Raw genomic sequence first — 24,375 nt, forward strand, 5'->3', positions numbered from 1 at the left:
AGAGAGGTCTGGTAAGACAAACTGGAAGAGGAGAATGTGAAGTAAAGTTGGCCTTGGACCCTTTTACATTGCTACTCCTTTGGTGTGTACAAGTTAAAAAAAATAAAAGAGGCCACAAACTGTTTCTGAGTGGAAAAGACCACAAGGAAAGCAAAGGAGCTAAGTGGTGATGAGGAAAACATAACAAAGAATATAAAAATTTGCAGCTTTGAAGATAATCAAGAAACGATGGTACTGGTGCTCCTGGCTGACTCAGTTGATAAGAGCATGCAACTCTATATCATGCGGTCATGAGTTCAAGCCCCCATGTTAGGTGGGAAGATTACTTTAAAAAGTAAAAAAATAGAATAAAAAAATAAAAGACACTAAAAAACTGTAAGAAAGAAAACATGATGGTACTTCTTTAGGGGTATGATCTAATAGGAACACCTATTTAAATCTGTCTCATTTCTTAAACTTCACTGATTCCCATATGAATAAATATTTTAAAAATTTTAGTTATTAAAGCAAGCTCTTTAGCTGCACTTTGATGGGATTACATAAAAAGCTTCATACTATTAATTCCATCAGTACCAGGGTTACTGAAAACAGATGCATTTATAAGCATTAAGCAGGTTTGCTATCACCCTTACTACATTTTTGCAATGACAAAGAGACCAAGTCATTTCATTTCTTCAAGAAAGTTACATTAAAATGGTTACTGAAAGCTTTTGATAATAATGAGAAAAATTAAATTTATTTCAATGCAGAACAGAATGTTAAAGACCCTATATTAGTAAAAATATCAGCAAATAGGTACTATCTTGGTCTATAAATGATGTTCTCCACAATGGACTCACAAGTGTTTTTAAATAGCACAAAGGGAACACTGGTTAAAGTTTATCTCTAACACATTTTTTTTTTTTTAATCTGTTAGTAGCTTTGCCATAAAACTGATTTAAGGTAGTTGTGTTTTTCAGTAATGTTAGAACAATCCAGCACTTGTAAGAATACTCAGATCGGCACACTGTACTAAAACATAATTGTGTAACATTTTGCAAACTAGCTGCAATTTTCAGTAGCTGTATTCACCAACTGTGTAACAGAATTGTAATGTTCTCCTAAGCCGTATGCATGTCTCATATATCTGAAATGAGAAAAGGAGAAATGAGTAGTTTAGACAAAAGTAATTCATTGTGTATAAATGTTTATTATGTATATAAAACCAAACACTCTGAATGAATCACTCCACAGGGGTATCATTCAAAGACTTCATTGACATATTACTTAAAAGTTCAAACCCATTTGAAAAGCTTCAGCAGTCAGTAAAATCTGGTTCAATAACTCTGTCTGCTGAGTTTACAGGGAAAACACAGTCATTAGGGGGTAAAAGGAAATTACTGTGATGCTGAGTACTCAATAAGCTTAAATTTTTACCTAGATGTAAGCCATTAATGATTACCTTGGTAGTATGGCTAATAAACATTAAAGCCAAAGCAAACTCTCCATGTTGTATTTCAGAAAAGAATTCTCAATCATGTAAAATACTTTTACCATGTGAAGAAAATATCTCTAAGGAATAACCAGTTAGGCAACATGAATATACTTCTGCTTTTGTACTTGTTGAAACTTAACATTATTATTAATGTCACACTAAGCCAATATGAAAACTAATCCTAAAATATGTAACCTTTAGAAATGATGTTATTCTTAATTCATACACAAGAATAAACCACTAGAAGTTTAAACAATTATCTAAATCACATCTTGACAATGCTTTCTAATTTTATAATTGCCTTTAACATAAAATAAGCATAATTAATGCAAATGACATATTTTTTCTAATGAATCAACATACACGATCTAACATCTTTGAATAATTCTTTTTGTCTTAACTATGAAAAATGTAACAGTAGAAATTTCCAGGTACTTACACAAGTACTAAAGGGTTTTTTTGATATTCTTCACCAATTACAATAGGAGGAGAATCTGCCTGTATTATCTCTATCGGTGTTTGTAAAATGTGAGACAAGGCTCTTAGCTACAGGAAAGAAAATGTATTAGTAAGGAAAATAAAAAGGCAAATCTTACTCAAGTCATAAACTACTGAGTATGCATGAATAGGGCAACCATTACCCAGTAGAGACCTATTCTGTTCCTCACCATACACCAAGAGCTTGCTCGCCACAGAGCGGACACTTAATACAATTTGTTGAAAAAGCAAATGTAATATTTATTAAATCAAATTCTCTGACTACACAACAGCTTTTTAGAAATAGCAATACCATAGTTAATGAAGTAAAGGTTCATTACACTAGTCCCCCTGCTTTCAAATATTGCTTGAAAATCACCATTTTTTAAAAATACTATCGCTCAGGCACCAGATCAAATCAATTACAATTTGTGAGGGGCTGAGGGAAGAAGAGAAAGAACAGGAAATATTAGGAAGTTTATTTTTTTTAAAGCTTTTCCCAGATGATTCTAATGTACTAGTGTTGAAAACCATTGTTCCATAATTTTCAAGGCATGAGTAGAATGAGTTATGTATGTGAATTGTACTATCCTTTCATGGAATTTCCATATGATTGATACACAATGTTAATTTCATACCAAACATTATATAATTAGAGCTTAAAGTCAGATGAATCATAGTTAATAATATATATTGGTAGCAATGGTGTTTAGACCTACTATGACCAAGAATATTAAGCACTTAATGTATATTAACTCATTCAATCCTGACAATAACCCTACGGGATAGGTAAAGACCTAGAATCTGAAGCAGCAAGTGGTTAAGATGCCTGCCTGAAGTCAAGCATAAGGAAATAAAGTGACCTACAACTGAACTGAGAAGTCTGACTCTGGAGCCCCAGTTCATAAATTAATCATTCAACAGTCCTCAATCTTAGTGCCCTCACATCTATGTTTTTGCCCAATTATAAGAACATTCTGTCTGGAACATGGTCCTTTTAGGATGTTTTAAAAGAAGGTAAGAAATTACTTCAAGTATATTCAAGTATATAAAAAACTCTGTGCTGCACAGTAGCAAACTGAATCCCATACTCTACCTCATAAAATGTTCCTTTGAGGTATTTTTTTCTTATACCTGAAATTACATTTTTTAAAAACCAGCACAGAATGGAGAGTGTGAAGCAAGCTCTGGAAATCTTAACATCCCTTCGAAGTCTTTAAAAATCATATACAGAATTTCTCTTGAATAATTTAAACTTACCCCATTGTGAAAATAGCAATTCTCATGTCAAATGAATTCACAGACCAAAAATTTATGAATAAGTGTCCTTCAAAGGATATTTTAAAGTTTCTTCACTTTAAAAAGACTTGCTTGGGTCTGTAGTTCTCCTATTAACTTGTGATCCTCAAGATAGTTCAAGCACCTTTACTCCTAACGTAGTCACAAAGCTACTATGAAAACGTCCTGAGTTTCAGAGACCCAGGAGAGGCATACAAAATGAATGGACACAGTTCCCTCTGGTGGCTCAGAAGAGGTACAAATACAGCATTACTGAGAAAAAGATTTTAAACAAGCATTCACGTCATTTCTTCAAAAAGTATAGTTTGAAGTGAAACTCTCAGACCCATCAATTATTCAAGATGACTAATTACCACTACACAATATTAATTCTACTGGACAGATTCATCCATCTCACACTTTAGCTTACAAAGTTCTATGCATACACTACTTGTCTTATTTAATGTCCACAAATGACCTACCGAGTACACACAGGGGTTTTATTATTCCTATTCAATTAGGAAACTCGAACTCAGGAAATTGGCTGACTCCCCCCAGGTCACAAAACTGAGAGACAAAAAGAAAGCCTGGACCCAGAACCTGGACTTTCCTATCCCCCGACTTTCGAATACCTCAGGCTGCCTTATCACCACTCAAAACAATTAGATGTTTTGTTTACTGTTTTAATAAAACAAAGGTAATAGTAAGATAAAGCTCTAAAAAAATCCTGATAAACTCCCTACTAGTAGCTGAACATATTGTTTTCCTACATGTGAATTTTAATGCATCAGATACTGCTTTGTAGTCATTCAGTATCAATTGGAATTCCAATTATCATGCATTGTGGTAGGATGTGACCCTTAATTTCACATAAAAACAACGTTTTCTCTTTATAATAGTGGTTTTCATCAGCTGAGCCATTAGGGTAATTCTTACTGTGCTTGAACAGAATAAAATCTTCACTTTCATAAGTCCAGAAATCAAATCTACTGCCAGGAGCAGCATCACAAATGGAAACACACAGGTGTAACATAAGCCTTATCAACCCACAGATCAAACCCTGGGCTATTTAAAATGAAATAGTGCTTTACTCCCCAAAGAAACATATACTTAAAGGCCTAAGAATGTTAAGTCCCTATTTCAGTGCCTCATCAGTAGAGAAATGGCAACTACATATAGAAAAGGGATATTCAAAGACAAAGTGGGACCATCTGAAAAAACGTCTGATATGGGATTTAGAAATAATTTAACAATCCACAAATACTATAATTGAAAACTTACCTCAAGCTGACCTCCCCATGCAGCTGTGTTAATGATATCATCACAGTACTTTCTAAACTCTTCTGTAGAGAAAAATGAGAATATAGCACTTAATAATTTTCATAACTCATGTTACAAGATCCCTTTTATAGCTCCCACAATTCCTGATCATTACTCAAGCTGTAAACTTACTCCTTTCTCTACCTGCACTCTCCAGAATTTAATACAATTCCCAGATCCAAACTTAACTCACTCCAACCTTCCACCACCTCTCTATCTGAGAGGAAAGCAATTCATGTCTGCTTCTCTCCCTCAGGCTGAGGCCCAGGGACCTTTACTACATAGCAAGCCTATTCTTCTCTCTTTAGCTAAACCACTCCCAAAATTGCCACCATATTCATTATTTTGACATGTATTTTAAAATCCAAACCTACATTAGAAAAAATACACTGAGCTAAAACAGTGCAGCCTACAAATCTGGTCCACTGTAAGACCCCATAAGAGAGGTGAGAAGAGGGGCGCCCAGGTGGCTCAGTCAGTTAAGCATCTGACTTTGGCTCAGGTCATGATCTCACAGTCCTTGAGTGTGAGCCCCACATCAGGCTCTGTGCTGACAGCTCAGAGCTTGGAACCTGCTTCAGATTCTGTATTTCCCTCTCTCTCTGCCCCTTCCCTACTTGTGCTTTGTCTCTCTCAAAAATAAATATTTAAAAAAAAAAAAAAAAGGTGTGAGAAGAGAATCAAGGTAAAAGTAGAAAGGAGTTGAAACTCTTTTCCCAGCAATAGCATCAAACAGTGCCTCTACTTGTTGTTTTTAAAGCATTTACCTTATTTGCTTCAGTATCAGTTCTAGCCAAAGAAAGGACTTCCTGAATTAGTCATGAGAGCAGGACCTAATCGCAGTTTAATGGCACATCTTGAGTGTACACACTTTTATACAGCAAGTTAAAAATGGGAAACTAATGGGGCGCCTGGGTGGCTTAGTCGGTTAAGCGTCCAACTTTCCGACTTTCGCTTAGGTCATGATCTCGCGGTTTGTGGGTTCGAGCCCCATGTCGGGCTCTGTGCTGACTGCCAGCTCGGAGCCTGGAGCCTGTTCCAGTCTGTGACTCCCTCTCTCTCTGACCCTCCCCTGCTCACGCTGTCTCTCTCTCCTAGAAATAAATAAAACATTAAAAAAAAAAATGGGAAACTAATACCCTTCCTGTTTAGAGGAAAGGAAAAAAATTATGAACATGTACAGAAAAGTATGTCCTGTGTGTTTGCCTCATTCACTGCTGTGTCCTGAGTGCTCAGAACAGTGCCTGGAAGAGTCCCTGGCATATAGTGGCCTTCAATAAATACTGGCTAAATGAATAAGAAATTAGTCTTTTATCTTTTTTTAAAATTCAGCATGCTGAGTTGCCACCTCTTTTCCACTGCCCGGCAAGTAGTAGAGTCAGAGACTCCATTAAAGGAAAGTCAACCTTAACCCTCCCTTCTCCAACCACTCCTGGCCATTTAACTTGCTGCCAATGGATTCTGCCACACCTACCATCTCCTAAGGACGAACTTTCCTCTATTATATCCCTGTCTCTCCCCGAAACACTTTCAGAGTTTCACTTGTTCTTTCCTTTACTTGCTAGTTTTCCTTTTTTATTTCTTCTTTTTACCTTCCCATAAATAATTTATCTTAATTATCAAAGGTATTAAAGAGAATAATAAGGCAGGTTATTAACTCAAGTGTTTTTGGTTTTGCAAAGTCAAATTTTGCCTAAATATTATGGCTTACTGAAAATAAAATTAAATTTCCCAAATCACAGGATAAAAGTAGGATTTAGTTTTCCCAATCATTTTCTGCTTAGTCTTTGGACCCTATACTTCTACAGACTAATCAAAGCATACCTCCCTCTGCCTACTTTGTGACATGTGAACTCAGAAACAATTTTCTCAGTAATAATAATGAATCCTATTACACTTTTATCTTAAACAATATACTAATATATATTATAATATAAAAATAATTCTGCCTAAATTTTGAGGGGTTTTTTTTCCTCCATAAGGACTATAATAGGTTTTTCTTATTCTCAATCCCAGGAATCACTTTAACAGCAGCAACAAGACACAGTGAAGAAAAATAAATTACCTAGAGTATACATCTCTCCCGTATTAGGATTTGTTAAAAATGGCAGAAAGTCCTCCACATGGCCTTTTATATATTCGGCAGTTTGACTTCTTAAAGCAGCCACAGTCAAAGGGCATTTCCGTTCTTTGAGTTGATCTTCAATGGCTCTATACATACAGTGGCCATCAGATGGAATCTGTTTAATTTCCAACTCTCTTGCTGCCAATATTTGAGCAAGCTTTTCACTTTCTAAGTGTCTGGCTCCAGATAAGTTCTCAATTTCAGCTTCAGCTATCCTTTCTTCCCGCTCCTTTTCCAATGCAGCTTTTTTGTCCTAGGAGAAGAATATAGCAAAGTAAATTCACAATAATGAAGACTATTTTACATTTATTAAGGGAATAGAAATGTAAGACTCTCAAGACTTTTTGCCATTTTCGTCCCTTCTCCCACATGCATTACCATATTGACGATCCCATCACTTGTAGAATTTTCTATACTCCTTTAAGGGCAACTATCTTTCTCATCTGCATGTGCCCAGCACCAAGCTCTATACTAGGACCAAAAAAAAAAAAAACAGAGCAGCCTTCAATTTTTTCTTTGAAGTCTACTTAAAACTACATGAGGGGCACCTGGGTGGCTCAGTCTATGTTAAGCATCTGACTTTGGCTCAGGTCATGATCTCATGGTTCATGAGTTGCAGCTCCACGTCTGGCTCTTTGCTCACAGCTCAGAGCCTGGAGCCTGCTTCGGATTGTGTGCCCACCACTCCCCCCCCGCCCCGTCCTTCCCCCACTCACACTCTGTCTCTCTTTCTTTCTCTCTCAAAAATAAGTGAACATTAAAAAAACTTTTTTTAATACCTGACAAGTTTCTAAAAAACTTTACTTAGTGATTTCAAAGTACTGCCTTAATACTGAGTTTTGTCAGGCTTTAAAGCAACATCATTATCACATTTATGCCGAGCTAATCCAAGCTTTTTAACTTATCACTCCACTACTAGGGCATTAACTTGCTAAATCACATATGCAGCATTAATATGCCAAAGACTGTAAAAGGATTAGGGGAATTCTATTTATCTAGCCTAAAGGAAAAAACGGTACAAGTGTACACATGTACGTACGTACACACACACACACACACACAAATTAAAACAACAGATAAAACATCCTTATAAAAAATTAAAGTATTACAAATAACCTAAAGTTCCCCTAAGGACCAATGCCAATTTCAATGCCTGACGTAGAGGTCTGGTGTGTATCTTTCTAGATTTTTTTCCTAAGCATTTTAACAAAAAGATGTACTCATAAAGTATAGAAAAAAACATTTTAGGGGCGCCTGGGTGGCTCAGTTGGTTGAGGATCCAACTTTGGCTCAGGTCACGATCTCACGGTTCATGAGTTCGAGCCCTGCGTCAGGCTCTGTGCTGGAGACTGTTTTGGATTCTGTGTCTCCCTCTCCCTCTCTCTCTCTGCCCCTCCCCCTCTCATGCTCTGTCTCTCAAAAATAAACATTAAAAAAATATTTTAACAAAAATGGTATCACATTATATTCTGCAACTTCCTTTCCTCATTCAAATGTTTGAAGAGTTCTTCCCATGGCAACATATGCAAGGATTAGGTAGAGGCTGGGAAATGAGATCTATGACATGAAGGACGAATGGGAAGTAGAATGGGAAGGCTGGGGAAAAAGAAAAAAAATCCTGAAAATTGTACTAGAAAGGATCAAAGCCAGAAAGCACTCTGTTCCATAGCTGAACATAGTTCTTACAGCTAGAGTACCATAGAAACATGTCAAGAGTTGAGGCTGGGGGCAGAAAGTAATGTATATAGTTAATAAATACTAAATCTATGCATACATAATTAAAAATTAGAAAAGTATACACGAAATATTTATAGTGCTTTTCTCTGGATGGTACAATAACAAAATAAGTTGTTTGCCCCCTACTCCCATTTCCCATCTACCTCCCCTCTAGCAACCATCAGTTTGTTCTCTGTATTTAAAAGTCTTGTTTTTGTTTATAAATTAAGTTTTGTGTGTGTGCACACATGCATGCTTTTCTGCATCTTTCAAATTCTCTACCATGAATGTGTTTCATTTATATGCTGGCCATGACTGCTTTTCAATTTAAGAGAATAAAAATAGTTAAGTTAAATTCCACAAATCCTGATACAGGTAGCAAATTACAGTGAAGGGATTTGGTAAAACCAAGAAAAAGTAGGAAAAGGCAAAGACTGTCACGTCCCTGGCTCATCCTCCTTGGGGCAGAAAAATCAATGGAAAGGCAAATTTCAATTTAACTTAATGTCACACATTTGAACTACTTGCCTGTTAGATAGCATGCTGGAACCTAAAGTGATTTGTAAGTGACCTGAATCAAAAGCAGTACGATCTCCCTAATGAAACATACACCTGTTTAAGTTTATTCCACCCGAATCCAACCATGCCAGAAATAACATGAACAAATTTATTTCACTGCATACCTACAACTGTGTATCACAGCAGCATGAAAATCTTAAAACACAAGATGGCACTATTACTTTAAGAAAGTCTAAAACACATTTTCAGAGGGGAGACGGAGAATAAGCACCTTGGATATCATCTAATCCAAAACCCCTCATTTTCCTCTGAGGAAACAGCACGCAGAAAGATTTCCAAAGGCCATACAGCTGGTTTAGAAGCAGAGTGGGACCAGGGACAACACAGAGCGCTCCTTCTATCCAGGCACCTAAATCAGAATAAAAGGTGGAGCAGATGGGAGCTGGAGTTAATGATGTCACGTACTAGTTACCACAAGAGTGGAATTTTATACTCTCTGCAAAACCTTTTAAGCCTCTAAAATACTAATCCAAGCATTTCACTTTTGTCCTCAAGCTCCACTGTAATGTTACACAGTAACTATGCTTCCTTTCCAGGGCACAAGGTAGGAAATTCACTAGATTCTTCTCCCAGCCACTAATAGTTTCCCAATGGCACTAGGGCATTGTGGTTTCTACAGCTCTAGTGCTGGAGACAGAATGGCAGCAATTAAGCCTGATGAAAGCATGTACCTAAGATGAAAATAGCACTTAACTCATAAATATATTGTCAGTAAAACTAGAGAACTGTCAGTAAAGTAATGCAGCAAAGTCAACTCTGAAGTGGAATCTTAAGAGCTGGGTACCAGTCCTGGGTTTGTATTGAGCTTTCAGTATGCCATTGACAGCTCTCTCCTTTGTAATATAAAGAAAATGAACTAGATCTCATTCTGGCTCTCGAATTTCCTACTTTTGGAACTCAGTTCTTCTAAGTTCTACTTGGGATTCTTTCCAGCATACCAAAGAGCTTCTTCCATTCAATTCTGCTATATTAATTAAATAAAACACTCCCCGTTTTTCTAGATTAAAAATAAGAGATTTGCTGTACAATATTCCAATAACAAATCTTCATAAAGTTTTGTCATGTTTTTCTGAGAGAGAGTTGAATCTCTCCCAAAGACAAATACCATTCTTTTTAATCCTTGGTGCCGGGCCAAAAAAAAAAAAAAAAAGTTCAGGTTGCATTTTCTTATATGAACTTTTAAGTATTTCCAGTTCTAGAATCCTATTAATACTATTAATATAACAAAGCAATAAACATGGGGAATTATTTCTGGGTGTTTTATCTGTCAAGTATTTAGACAGCTGACTATAAAAGATACTAAATTTTTTTGAGGGTATAGTTGAAAAGGTATGCATTTTAGCTATATATTATTTTAGGAGAAAAGTAACAAAATGTTTGAGAAAAGTAAGGGAGTTTAATTTTCTGTTTTGTTGCCTAAGGGTCCAGCTGGGGATGAATAAGATTTGATAAAGACAGGAAGGAGTTGGGAACCTTTGTTTTCCAGAATTAAATAGGCTACTCTAAGATGTATCAATTACTAAGTAGAGGCAATTCCAATAAATATTTTGTTATGCTACCGCCAAGCAAAAACTCTGCCCTTTGCTTTTGATCTATAGTAGTGGATGACAACTATAAGGCTATCACAAAGAGAACACATATCTTAAGTAGGGAGTTAAAGCAAATAACCTCCAAGCTACCATAAAAGCTAAGTTCCACAATTCTATGAAACTCACACTCATAATATTTACTCAAGAATACAATCTTACATAAGTACAAAAAATGTTTGACAATTTTCAACTTAATCAACTTTCAAACAACAAAAAACAAGATACTGGTCTTGGGTTGAATCTGTAAGAGGCACACTATGCAGAACTGAGCACATTAAACAATAGTATCATTCGCGGACCCGTAAGTTCTCCAGGCACTGTGTTAAGGGCTTTGGAAACAGTACATTATTTAATACTTACAATAACTCTACAAAGCAGGTATTATTTCCATTTTATACATATGAAACTGAGGTTTAAGAAGGTTAAGAAGCTTACCGAAAGTCACAACAGTAAGGATTAAAACCTTCATATGTCTGACACCAAATACCATGCCCTATTAAATTGTGTACTACTAAATTAAAAAATGCTTAGTTAGCTTAAAAATAAATATTTAAATCCTATAATACATCAAGTGTTAGTAAAACAGTATTTGAGACTAAACAGACTGTTTTTAAAACCTATTTTTCTTTTTCCAGGTGAACAGCCCTTACTTATCTAATCTCATTCCCAAAATTTTGATTTCAGGAACTCACTACTTTCAACAAATCAGTTTCCTTATAACTCTCTATGATGCAGAATTTCATGCCCACATGCATGCTATTTCTCGTACTATCCTATTTAAATAACCATTTTCTTAAAATTCTATCTCCTTATTTAATACTTGGCACAATGAACTTTTCCTTCTCTGAATTTCCACTGCAACTGACCATTACATAGGTACCTACATAAACCTCAGAATTTCGTACACCTGTGTATCTTGCTTAATTTCTAGATTCAAATCCTTGTTTTACCACTGAATACCATAGTTTTTAACCAAAGCTGTGCATCAGAACCATCTGGGCCCACACTGTGAAGATTCTAAACGATTAGGTCTAGGATAATTTGTAAAAAATATTCGTTGCACACTCCCCTTCTATGCCCACTCTCTTGTGAGAACAAGGAACTGAACATGTTATTTTATATTGCTTAGGCCTATTTTCTTAAAATGAAATTAAAAATCTACTTCATAGGATAATAATCAGGGCTAAATGAGATTTCATATAATCTGTAATAAGCCTAGCATTGTACCTGGCACATAGCAAGTGCTTAATAAATGTTAGTTCAGTTCCTTTGACAAGGAACTCCATCATTTTTTCCCCTACTCTCTTCCTATACAACATCTAAGAGAGGAATAAGCATATAGCACTAACTTAATTACTTGGTGACATGACATTCATACCCGTCTCTTTTGTGCTTTTGATATCCGAGGTGGCTGATTCTCAAGAACCAAGTTTGAAATGTTAACAGCAACAGAATCTATCTGAAGGAAACAAAAAGCATTAACAAATTAGTGAAAAATACTTTTAATTTTTATTCAAAGTATTAGATTATTAAATTATTGAAAAAATCACAAATACATGTAATCTCACAACTCAAATTTGAATAACAATACTAGATATATTAAATGACAAGGTTTTGTCTCTTTTTTCTATTTTTAAAGGAAAATTCATCAGATTCCTAAAAGGTTTTCTTAACAGTTCTCCAAAGGTAATGCTCATCCCTGCAGGCTTTTCCTTATTGCTTGAAATTCCTCCTCCATTAATCCAAATATCTTCTGTTAAGTGCCAACTCATTCAGTGGTCCACCCTTCCCTTCTCTAAGTGTTGATGGTACTTATAGGATCTATAAAGCCCTGCACTGACTCAGTTCATTACTGCCTTCATAACCTCAAATGTAGCAGGAAAGACCATTCTCCATCTTAATTAGTGAGAACCTGATGAACCGTACTTCTTGACCATAGTAACATGTTGAGCTTTCTCTATCCTTTCCCCTTTACAAACTGATTAACTATAGGTAGCAAAGTTAAGGTATTGTTGGATAAGACAAGCAATCTTAATCATCAAATGGCTATCATGTGTTTGTTTAAGAAGATGCTAGACTGTTAACAATCAGGATTAGTAGCTAGCATTTTATTATTGCAACTATAGCTTAAACTAGTTTTTAGTAGGACACATACATAACGCGTATAGAGACCTCTAATAACAATAGAGCCAACACTCTTCAGGGCTATTCCCAAATAATCAAAATATCAAAACCAGCTTAAGACTTCAAATACTAGTTATATGAACTTTAGTAAAATGAATATTGTTATATTTTTCAGAGGAATCTGCTAAAATCTACAAACTGGCATACCGACTGACAATAGGCAAGAAACAGAGAAGCATCTGCAAAGCAATGACATAAGAATTCAGCTAGCATTCAGAAAGAAAACAAGCTTAAGTCCATGAAAACGAGAATAGGTCAAAGTAAAACAGGAGTTTGTCTTTTAACAGTCAGCAGTATGTAGCTTAAAAATCAAACATTTTCATCCTTGGAAATCTAGGAAAGAAATCTTAAAATTGAAAATGGAGAGACAATTAGGAATACCGTGATTGTAACAACACAAACACCTGGGCATCATGCTGTGTTACTTGGTAATAAACTATGTTAAGGTACAGAAGGCCACGATCTTGATGATTAGCTAATAAGGCTAAAGAAAATGAGACTATGTTTAATATAATGACCACTGTTAATCAGTACAGACAATTTGTTTTCCCTGTCAAGAGCAGACCATATTAAAATCACATTATGGTAGATAAAATTTTGCACAGACACAAGAACTTTCTAACTATCGACAACAGAGTAAGGTTATGGAGGCTGTGATCCTTGATGTCCAAACCCATACAATAAACTACCACACCATAGAAAGTTATAACAGAATTCAATATTCACGTCTTAGGAATAAGACCGTCCGGATTTTGAACTCTAGCTTTTGCATTTAATAGCTGCTATGAATTCAGAAGGAAGTTCTTAATCTCTCTGAGTCTATTTCCCTCTTGAAAAATGGGTTTCTTTACATTTATTTCATGGATAATATCTTATTGTGTTACTATAAAAATTACATGAGATAATACAAATATGTTAAAGTGCATGGCACACAATACCTATTAGCTACAAAGATAAATATTAGTTAAAATGATGACAGTATGCTCCAATTTACCCAAGAAACGTAAGTAAATTTTCATTCGTTACAACTTGTTCATAAAGTACTTTATAACCTAAAAATAATTTCGTATTTGCTGTCCCATTTAATTCTTTCAGAATCTTATGCTTAAAGAGCATAAGTATTTATGTCACATTGTATGTGGGGTTTATGCTCAGGAAGCTTAAGTAACTTTACTGAGATTACAATACTATTTCATGGCAATCCTGGGACTAGAAGTCCTAACTTTCCCTTGGTGAAACTTCCTCTAGTCCATTTTATCAGTCTGTTCATCTTTGGGGCAAGTAAATAGTTGAAGTGTACTTTTTTCACTGACCTCCCTTACAAAAACACATTACCATGTAAACCTGGTCACGGAAAAATTAATGAACGGTGATGCATGAGCATGCTTGTGACTTCCCTTCCCTCTAATTTTATGATTTCATTTCGTCAATAGTTTATTAGAGGTGGGCAGTTGCTTTCAAATGCTGTGGGCAAAAAGAAACATTACTTTACATACTTTACTTTCCTTAGAAGTCAGCCTCAGTTGCTCCAATTCTTCTTTATGTTTCTGTTCCATTTCTGCTTCCAACTTAGCAACATCTTCAGTGAGTTGCTTCCTCCTCTTTTTGTCATTCTTGGGAACAGCGTTCTTCATACCTTGAATTTTGGCTGAAAAGCCACCAAAATCATTGTCAACAATTCAGGATTAAGAGGAAGTGAGAATTGGGGACAAAAAGGGGAGAAAGGTGTAAACAAATAATGACAGAAGAAAAAACAATTACATTATCAGACATTTACATAGAAGAGCCCAGATGGAGACAAAAAAAAAAATCCTCAACAAAACTGTACGTTTAGTGTCATAGGAAAAGAAAAATGACTCAAGTTTTAAATCTTTTAAGTATCCCTTTTGGGTCCTCAAAAGTGAAGTGAGGTATTTTAAGACGCATCCATTAGGGCTAAGTGTCGGTAACTGGTTCAGGAACGAGAAAGGGAGGCAGGGGAGGGGGCGGTACAGTCTGGGCCCAACACCACCGCTTGGAGGTGTTCTCAGACACTGGCACCCAGGCGATGGCATGGGGTAGCGGAGACGCGGCTGATCTGAGTAAAGGAAGCTTCTGAGTATCTGGTGGATTAAGGGAACACCGGGGCAGGGGACTGGGAGGGAAGGGGACACTGGCTACTTTGGGAAAGTCTAGAAGGAGCCAGATCAGAAGCCTCTCAAGATTCCCAGAACCGATCCGACACGCGCCCTTTCCTGGGTCCTGGAGACTTCTAGGTTCCCACCCTCTCGTCACCTTGCAGCTCCTTCTTCTCTTTGCGATGCCTTCTCACTAGCTGCTCCTCCTCATCAAGTTCTTCCGCCAAGACCGCCTCCATGACATCCAGGTAGCCCAGCACAAGGGCTAGTAGCTGAACCACGAGCTAACAAGCACCTTCCACCCCTCACCCTAACCTGGGGTGCCATTGGTCGCGGCTGGGACCCAGTCCCGCCTTCGAGGCGGTACCGGATCTAAGCCGAGTCATTGGGCCGAAGAGAAAGGAGACGGGATGACGCATGCGCACTCTCGTGACCCTGGTCTATGGAGGCGGGGTGGTGGGGCGGGAGCGTGACAGCGCTTGGGGGTGTGGCTTGACCGCTGGCGTTTGCTGCCTCGTGATTGGCTAGCGCGCTAAAGCTCCTGCAGCAGTAAGGCTACGCGTCAGGCTACTGGCTCTGACGTGCGCAGTGTTGACGTTGGGAGCCATTTTGAAAGTTCTTTAGCTTTCGTTTGGTCTCCGGAGGGACGTCGTTCTTAAATCTTCACTTTTGGTACAATTGCCGAGAGCTGTTCAAAGGTAAGGAAGAAGACGTATCAGTAAAACTGTTAATAAGTTTCAGTGGGAATCTTTGGGCTGAATCAGTCAAACACTAGGGAATTAAGTTTTGTTTATTGTTTTAAAGGTCGTAATACCTGAGGAAACCGCTTACAGTTGAGAAAATGCCGCCTCTTGAAACGGATGTAGAGTGGGAAACCGAAGAGGTAGTAAGGATGGAGTATCATATGGTACAGGAGCTTGCAGACCTAAGCTCGAAGATAAAGAAGCTACTGTCAGAGCGCTTGGAAAAGTATAAGAAGGTTGAAAGAGAACGGAAACGTGCAAACCTGACCGGTCACATTAAAGAAAGCAAAACAGTAGAAAACTCAGCATGCGGAAAAGATAGAAGAGAGACCTAGAGAATCTGTCCAGGAGATGCAAACTACGTGTAATAAGAATACCTGAAATAGATGACAAAGCAAATGAAGCAGAAACAATAATTTAGGAACTAATAGAAGAAAATTTTCCAGATTTGAAGAACGAACTAGATCTACAAATTAAAAAAGCTCATAGGCTGCCAGTAGAACTTAATGAAAAGAAAGCAACACCTAGACATACCCTAGTGACGTTAAAGGATAAAGAAAAAAAAACCCTACAAGTATTCAGAGAAAGGTTACTTATAAAGGGGTAAAAGTCAGACTGGCCTGATATTTCTTTTGCAGTTCTAAATGCCAAAAGTTAATGGAGGAGCATCTACAGAAGGGAAAATAATTTTGAGCCAGTAATTATATATCCTAAGTTATTTCTAAGGGCAACTAGAAGACATTCACAGAGGCAGGAGTTACAGTATATCACTCAATGCTGACCTTGAAAATTAAAGTTAGTTAAACATTAAGATTAAATTTTTCTATGTAGAGGGTATAAGACTAAATGCAAAAGTAGGGGCGCCTGGGTGGCTTAGTCGGTTGAGCGTCCGACTTTCGCTTAGGCCATGATCTCGCGGTTCGTGGGTTCGAGCCCCGCGTCGGGCTCTGTGCTGACTGCCGGCTCAGAGCCTGGAGCCTGTTTCGGTCTGTGACTCCCTCTCTCTCTGACCCTCCCCTGCTCACACTGTCTCTCTCTCTCCTAGAAATAAATAAAAAAAAAAAAAAAAGACTAAATGCAAAAGTAGATTTGTAAGTTCAATCTAAAATTTCAGTTTTCTCTCCTTTTAAACTGTGTAAAGGTGTGGTAAATGTTTAATTTAGAAAGCAAATAAGTACTGTTATTTTTCATATGTAATGTTGATAAAGATATGTATGCTTTTCAGCTAAACATAAGTAAATGGTCTTTGTCAGTGTGGACAGGACACAGTAAAGGCATTCCAAGTGTTAATCTGACAAAATGGGAAATCGGTACAGTTTTGTGTCTTCTATTTTTAATTATAGAGGGGGGAAAAGTAACAAGTTTGTAATGTTAATACTGTGTAAAATGAAAATTTCTAAATCCCTGGTCAGGGAGGTGATAGATAAAAACTTTATTTTATGTGCATCTTGCCCAGGGAAAATCAGTAGTTTCTGCTTCATGTAGTAGTTGGTTATAAGTAAATTTGACACTGAGATAAGGTTACAGGTAAATTAGAATATATGAGTTTTATGGATTGGAGAGGAAGTGTGAAAAAATAGCAAGGAAACACTAAAATTAACACAATACAGATTGACAGAGGAACAGGTGAATTATCGACACTCATAATCAGTCTATATACCCCTGTTAAAAAGATTCAAATTGGGTTAAAAATCAGTCTCTGAACCTGGATGTTCACATGAAGGATAAAGGAGTTTAAAGACAAAGAAAACCATAAGTCGTAGAAATTGAAGTAGGGAGCAACATTTTTATCAGAATTTAAGCTATAAGAAAGTATAAAGCACAGTGTTAGGATATAATCCTTAAGTGTTATGTGGTAAATCACATGGCATTCATATGTAAAATGTTCTGTATCTTGATGTGAGTGGTAGTTTTACTGATGTATACCTTGGTTTTATAATGTAGACATAAAATCGTTGCATCTTATGTACTTAATAAAGTAATTCTTAACATGCATATGGCAAAAACTGATGGACTCTTGACTTAAACATTTATAGTCCTTAGTAGAGTAAGTGAAAGGAGATAAAGTAATTAAGTAGGGGGGTGTGTGTGTGTGTGTGTAGTATGTATTACTTTGCTACTTCATTTTTTTTTTTTTTAATGCTTCATTTATTTCTGAGAGAGAGAGAGACAGCGTGAGCAGGGGAAGGTCAGAGAGAGGGAGACACAGCTGAAGCAGGTTCCAGGCTCTGAACTGGCTGTCAGCACAGAGCCCGACTTGGGGCTCAAACCCACGAACTGTGAGATCATGACCTGAGCCGAAGCAGGACGCTTAACCTACTGAGCCACCCAGGCGCCCCTTTGCTACTTCATTTGTATTCTTTTCAGATTATCCAGAAACATGTCTAAACTACCTAATATTAGGATGCAGAGAAAACTTTGATATATGATTACATTGCACAAATGACCATGTACAAATAAGCCTTGAAGCTAAGTTTAGATGCTGGAAAATCACACACTTTGAATTTTTGGAATGTTCTTAAATAACTTGGGCAAAGAGAAAATTATAATAAACACTGATAATTTAGGAAATGATGCAATAAGGATATTATACATTACATATTACATAATGAATGTATAAAAGACAAGGAACAGAGAACATTAGGTGAACGGAATAGGCACCTAAAATAGACTTACTTTGTAACTGGGGTTTCTAAATTTTTTTTTTTTAATGTTTTATTTATTTCTAGGAGAGAGAGAGAGAGAGAGACAGCATGAGCAGGGGAGGGTCAGAGAGAGAGGGAGTCACAGACTGAAACAGGCTCCAGGCTCTGAGCTGGCAGTCAGCACAGAGCCCGACGCGGGGCTCGAACCCACGAACCGCGAGATCATGGCCTAAGCGAAAGTCGGACGCTTAACCAAGCCACCCAGGCGCCCCAATTTTTTTACCTTCCAATCCCAAGTTTTAACCACCAGTCCCCCCACTCCTCCCCGCCCATACACAAATGTACTCTCTGTTGTCTTTTTCTTAGACCTCTATATCATACTTTCTGCTTTGTGGTCTCTGAAAATTACAAGCCTGGGAGCTTGTTAGAAATGTATCTCAAGCTAATAACATGGGATAGATTATAAAATATATTAAGCATCTATAAAGTTTCTCAGGGGCACCTGGGTGGCTCAGTGAGTGTCTGACTCTTGGGCTCAGGTCGTGATCTCACAGTTCATGAGTTTGATCCCTGCAAAGGGCTCTGTGCTGACAGTGTGGGCCCTGCTTAGGTTTCTCTCTCCTCTCTGCCCCTCCCCTGCTGGTGGCCTCTCCCAAAATAAATATGCTTAAAAAAATAGTTTCTCACTGAACATAATGCATTCTACATTTGAATGTTTACTAAATGTTAAATAGTGTCATTGGAATCTAGAAACATTTGCTAAAGCAGTATTGTACAAATTTTTGCACTTGAATTGTAAGCTATTGGAACATCCCCATTTGAATCAAAAGATTTGGTTACATTTTCCAAATATTTCAGGGGAATACTGGTAACTTCTGTTTTTTCTTCTGCCTTGGAAATTTGCAAAGTTGGGACACAAGGGAACTTTGAAGTTGAACAATCCAAACTTAGGAATGTTGAATTAGTACAACTTAAATGGTAAATAGAGACTGAACCTCTCTCTAGTGAACAAAATAACCATGAGGAAGATTTAAATTCAAGTCATGCCCAGATCAAGGTTTCTGTATGAAACCAGAATTACAGCTTAAAAAAGCTGTAAAAGGCCTGCATTAACTATATAATTGGTGATAAGTGGATACATTGGAATGGTAGCTCCAATAAATTACAGACAGGACTTTTTTAGACTCACCAGTAGTGTACTCCCCTGAAGGTGGAGTAGTAAGGGTGGGCTAGAATATGCAAACCAGTTGCCTGCAGATATGTTAAGATTCAGACAATGATACAACATACTTGGGGTTAAACCGAGATTCTGTATTTCTCAATAGCGCCCATGAGTTGGTGCTGTCAGTCAGGATACACACCACACTTTCAAATAGAAAAATAATAAAGCCTTCACTGTGTCTACTAACCATGAAAGTGAGGCTTAAAAAGTATTTGACTTAAGCCCACACAGTAAATATTAGAACCAAATCTGATTTCAAGGCTATAATTTTATCATCTATGTAATCCTGCCTCGTTCACACTACAGCACCTACTTGGAAGATTGTTGTAGGGCATCTGGGTGGCTCAGTTGGTTAAGTGAATGATCTGACTTTAGCTCAGGTCATGATCTCCTGGTTCGTGAGTTTGAGCCCCGTAACGAGCTCTGTGCTGACAGCTCAGTGCCTGCTTAGGATTCTCTGTCTTCTCTCTCTCTCTCTCTCTCTCTCTCTCTCTCTCTCTCTCTGAAGAGCCTTCTTGAGATTCTGGGTGTCTCTCTCTGCCCCTCCCCCGCTCACACTCTTGTCTCTCTCAAAAATAAACATTAAAAAAAATTTTTTTAAAGATTGTTTTGAGGGTAAACTGATTTATATGATATGGAAGAAAGCTTCATTACTTCAGACAAGGTACATACGCAGGAAAGAAATGACTTATGAAGGGAAAAAGTTAGTTTTGTTCGTAGCATTGGGCTTGATTTGTAACATGGAAGTTTGTGGATAGGTCAGACAAGTATTTGGAAATACAGGTCCAGAGCCAGAAGAGATGTAAAGATTAGAAATTTAGGTTTGAGCTTTTTAATCTGAAGATGGTACTGGAGGCCATGAGCAATTACCCTGGAAAGGGTGATGAGAAATAGAAGGAAAAAGGAAAGGAGAGTAAACCTTAAGGGACACGTGTATTTTATGGGTAGGTATTACAGAAGAATAGAAGATTGAGATTTACAGTTCAGTTGAATTCAACATCAAAAACCATACACTACAGTCAGCCATATTCTTAGAGATGAGTAATGTGGAGTAATACGGTATTTTTCATATCGAATATTTTAAATTTGTAATTTTAAACTTCTAAATGGCACCCTATTGTCCTAAATATTCTAATCTGTAGTTCACTACTACATTATATATAGTTTATTTTTATTACTAGCAGTTATTTCTGTAAAGTCCCTCAAACACTGAATTAGTGAGTACTGTATCATTGCACCTGGGAGAAATCTAGGATTGGGTTTCTGTGAACCTCTGGTACATTATTTTCATCAGTTGATCAATACATAACCTTGTTTTCAGATATTTTATTTAGTATCTGTTATTGATTCCCTAACATTAAACTCGACCAACAGCACATGGCCTGAACAGATCTTACCTAACATTTTCTTAGTAAGGTACATCAGTGCCTCCTTGCACTTAGGAGCAAGCACTACACAGCACTATACTTAGGGACCATTTTAAACAGCAAAATCACCAAGAAAAAGCACAAAAATGGAAAAAAAAAACCAACCCACAATATATACATGAAAACTACTTGTTTATAGGACGAGAGCAGAAATAAGGCAGTGTCACCTTGTCTCACTTCAATTGGGCCCATACATATGAGATGACTCAAATTTGCTGCTACTCTGCAACATATATATGCCCATGAAAGCAACAGAAATACTGATTCGGGGGTTACTAATAAATTTTAGGAAGCAAATTCACATACATAATCTGCAAAAGTGAATTTGGGCTGGAATTCAAAATGTTTCTGTCAAGCATTTTTCCAACTGGAATTTGGGAAGCCATAGTTACACTAATAACGCCAAAGAATGCAGCTTTGAGACGGTGCAACACTGAGGACTCCCAAGGGACCAGGGATGACTGCAAAGGTCCTGAAAAACTTGCGCATGGTTATCATGAACTCAGAGTTTTGCTTCTTTCCTTCCCCCCGCCCCCCACCCCCACCTTTTTAAATGTTTATTTTTGAGGGAGTGCAAGCAAGGCAAGGGACAGACAGAGGGGGACAGAAGATCTGAAGCAGGATCTATGCTCACAGGCTGACAGCAGAAAACCTGATATGGGGCTCAAACTCACTAACTGGGAGATCATGACTTGTGTTGAAGTCAGAAGCTCAACCAACTGAGCCACCGGGGTGCCCCAGGCTTCTTTCCTTTCTGTTAGCACTGAGCCAGCAAATCTGGTTTGCTAGCAACTGTTATTTTGCTGCCCTGTCTGGGACAGCAAGACAAGAATGTTCCTAATATGGAACAGAGCAAGCTGAAATCTAGACTGCCTCTCCCAAATATTAATTTCAAAGAACTCTCATAAAGACTAAATGATAGTATGAATCTATATGCCAAAAGAGTACTTTTGTCCTAAAAGTTATCATAATGATAAAAATATATATATGTGTATATACATAAACATATATATATGTATATATGTTTCTTAGTCACTTAACCAACTGAGCCACTCAGGCATCCCTGGATAGTAGCTTTTTAAGATAATTCCTTACTCTTTATCATGTGTCATGTTCACAGCAAAATAAAAGCATTTAATTTTTTTAAATTAAAAACATGTCCTCAGAAATTTTGAACACAATAGAGATAATAAGTGTCACCCATCATCCCACCATGCATAGATGCCCTCAGAACTGGGTATTTCCTTCTGGAAATTACTTTTAAATTACTTTTCAAATTTTGGCTAATACTATATATAAATCTCTGCTTTTTATTCACTTGCAATTATCATACAGATATTTCTCCAAGTCATTTATTCTTCACAAACACTTTTAACTGCTGCATAGTTTTCCATCACAGAAAACAACTATCAAAAATCACCACTTTTCAGCTTGTAATTTGCTTCTCAGCAATATTAGACACTATCGACTGTCCCTTCTGCCCACATTTCTACTCAAATGTCAGTGAAGCCTTCCCTTGTCCCACCATTTAAAAAGAAAGAAGAAGGGGCGCCTGGGTGGCTCAGTTGGTTCAGCGGCCAACTTCGGCTCAGGTCATGATCTCACAGTCGGGCTCTGTGCTGACAGCTCAGAGCCTGGAGCCTGCTTCACATTCTGTGTCTCCTCTCTCTGTCCCTCCCCCATTCAGTCTCTGTCTCTGTCTCGAAAAATAAAGACATAAAAAAAAATTTTTTTAAAAGAAAAGAAAGAAGAAATGTGCTCTGCTCACCAACCTTTCCTATTTCCCTGTTTTTCTTGCTTGATTTCTCTCCATAACAGTTACCACTTCCTGATATTATTATATTATATCCTTGTTAAATTGAGTGTTATCTGTGTCCTCCCTTGGCTCCCATGACATACCTTCTCCTGCTTTTTCTTCTTTGTTTCTAACTGCTTCTTCTCTGTCTCTCACTGAAATCTGCTGGGTCCCTGAGGGCTCTGTCCCAGGCCTAATTACTCTATACACTTTCTCCCAACTTCAACTCCTATGGTTTCAATTACTACACATATGTGCCAACTGGACCTTTGTCCCAAGTGCCAGGCTCCTGGGCAGTATACATACATACATACATACAAATACAGCCTCCTGGGTGGCTTCACTTGGATTGCCCCGCAAGTACTTTGGACTTAACATGCTAAATAGTTGGCTCTTTTCCAAATTTGTACTTCAGGTTTTTTGTTTGTTTGGGTTTTTGTTCTTTTTTGAATAACATTTCTACATTTCCAGAATTTCTTTTTAATTTCAGTAAATGGCACCACTGCACATCATAGAAGACCCCACATGTTTTTGTTCCCTTATCTCTGATTTAATCTATTCCCAGTCCCAGACCTTTAGCCATCTTGGTCTTTTTTTCTGTTTCTAGAAAAACCAAGCTTCTTCCTGCCTAAAAGTTTTTCACTGAGTGCTTCCTTGACTTGGGAAAACTATTTTGTGATACTAACTTTTAGGATCATTCAGGTCAAAACTGGTATGTTTCATTTATCAGAGATTCATCACGTAACCAACAAGCTACCTGAGACCCTGCCAATGGGGGTGAGGGGTGTCCCAAGATAAGTATATGTCACTTATCTCAAGGCACCGTCAATCACTTTACCTTCTGTGTAAGATCATGACCTGAGTTGAAGTTGGATGCTTAATCAACTGAGCCACTGAGACACCCCTCAAATTTATTCTTTGTATACAGTATAAGTGATCTTTGTAAAATTCAAACCAAATTTATGAGTTTCAACTCTTTTTTCCCCTATATGTTTATTTATTTATTTTTAGAGAGAGAAAGGGCGTGAAAGCACTAGGAAAGGCAGAGAAAGAGAATCCTAAGCAGGCTTCGTGCTGCCCGCAAAGAGCCCAACACGGCTTGAATCCATGAACTGTGAGATCGTGACCTGAGCCGAGGTCAGATGCTTAATGACTGAGCCGGCCCAGGCGCCCTAAAGTGTATATTTCTTAATATGCTTCTCAAGGCCATCTCCAGTTTTATCCCATGCCACATTCTGTTAATAATCTGTTTTGCCATTCTGGACTTTGGTACCTTGAACTCTCACACTTTCTCTTCCATCAGAAATGGGGTGCCTTTGGAAATACTGCTTTCACACCACTGGAAATACTCATCTGCCATCACTCTTTGACCACTCTATCTAAAGTAAGGCACAATTTTTATCCATTATTCCCTATTGTAAGTGTCCTAATTATTCTCCCTTACAATACTTTTAATTTTTGTCTGTTTTGTGTATTTAAATATACTTCCATGAAGCACAGACTAACTATATTTGTCTTCTTCACATTTTTGTCCTCATTACCTAATATAGTGCTTAGCCCACAAAAGCCACTTAGTAAACATTTTAACAAATCAAACATAGACTGGATGACCATTTAGCAATAATAAGGACAAAAAAAGAAAATTTGAGGTCCCTTTCATCTTTATACAGTTATGAAAATATTG

At 37.4% G+C, this 24,375-nt stretch overlaps 1 protein-coding gene across 4 annotated transcripts; it reads right to left on the reverse strand.

Annotated features, from left to right (window-relative positions):
* Positions 1–320: 320 nt before the first annotated feature.
* OTUD6B (OTU deubiquitinase 6B) lies at positions 321–15,164 on the reverse strand. Of its 4 annotated transcripts, none has more exons than XM_039240596.1 (7): positions 15,017–15,164; positions 14,239–14,390; positions 11,937–12,017; positions 6,615–6,927; positions 4,511–4,569; positions 1,914–2,020; positions 321–1,126 (listed from the first exon to the last, which is right to left on the reverse strand). In XM_039240596.1, exons 1-7 carry the CDS (start codon positions 15,096–15,098, stop codon positions 1,042–1,044), a joined length of 879 nt encoding a protein of 292 aa, XP_039096527.1. In that variant the 5' UTR covers positions 15,099–15,164; the 3' UTR covers positions 321–1,041. The 4 variants fall into 4 exon arrangements, with proteins under 4 accessions (XP_039096527.1, XP_039096526.1, XP_039096528.1 ...); XM_039240595.1 differs by having other exon boundaries at positions 4,511–4,572; XM_039240597.1 differs by lacking the exon at positions 1,914–2,020 and having other exon boundaries at positions 4,511–4,572.
* Between the last annotated feature and the right edge of the window lie 9,211 nt (positions 15,165–24,375).

Source organism: Hyaena hyaena, unplaced genomic scaffold, assembly GCF_003009895.1.
Source record: "Hyaena hyaena isolate Hyena2069 unplaced genomic scaffold, ASM300989v1 scaffold_177, whole genome shotgun sequence".
NCBI classification, from domain to species: Eukaryota; Metazoa; Chordata; class Mammalia; order Carnivora; family Hyaenidae; genus Hyaena; species Hyaena hyaena.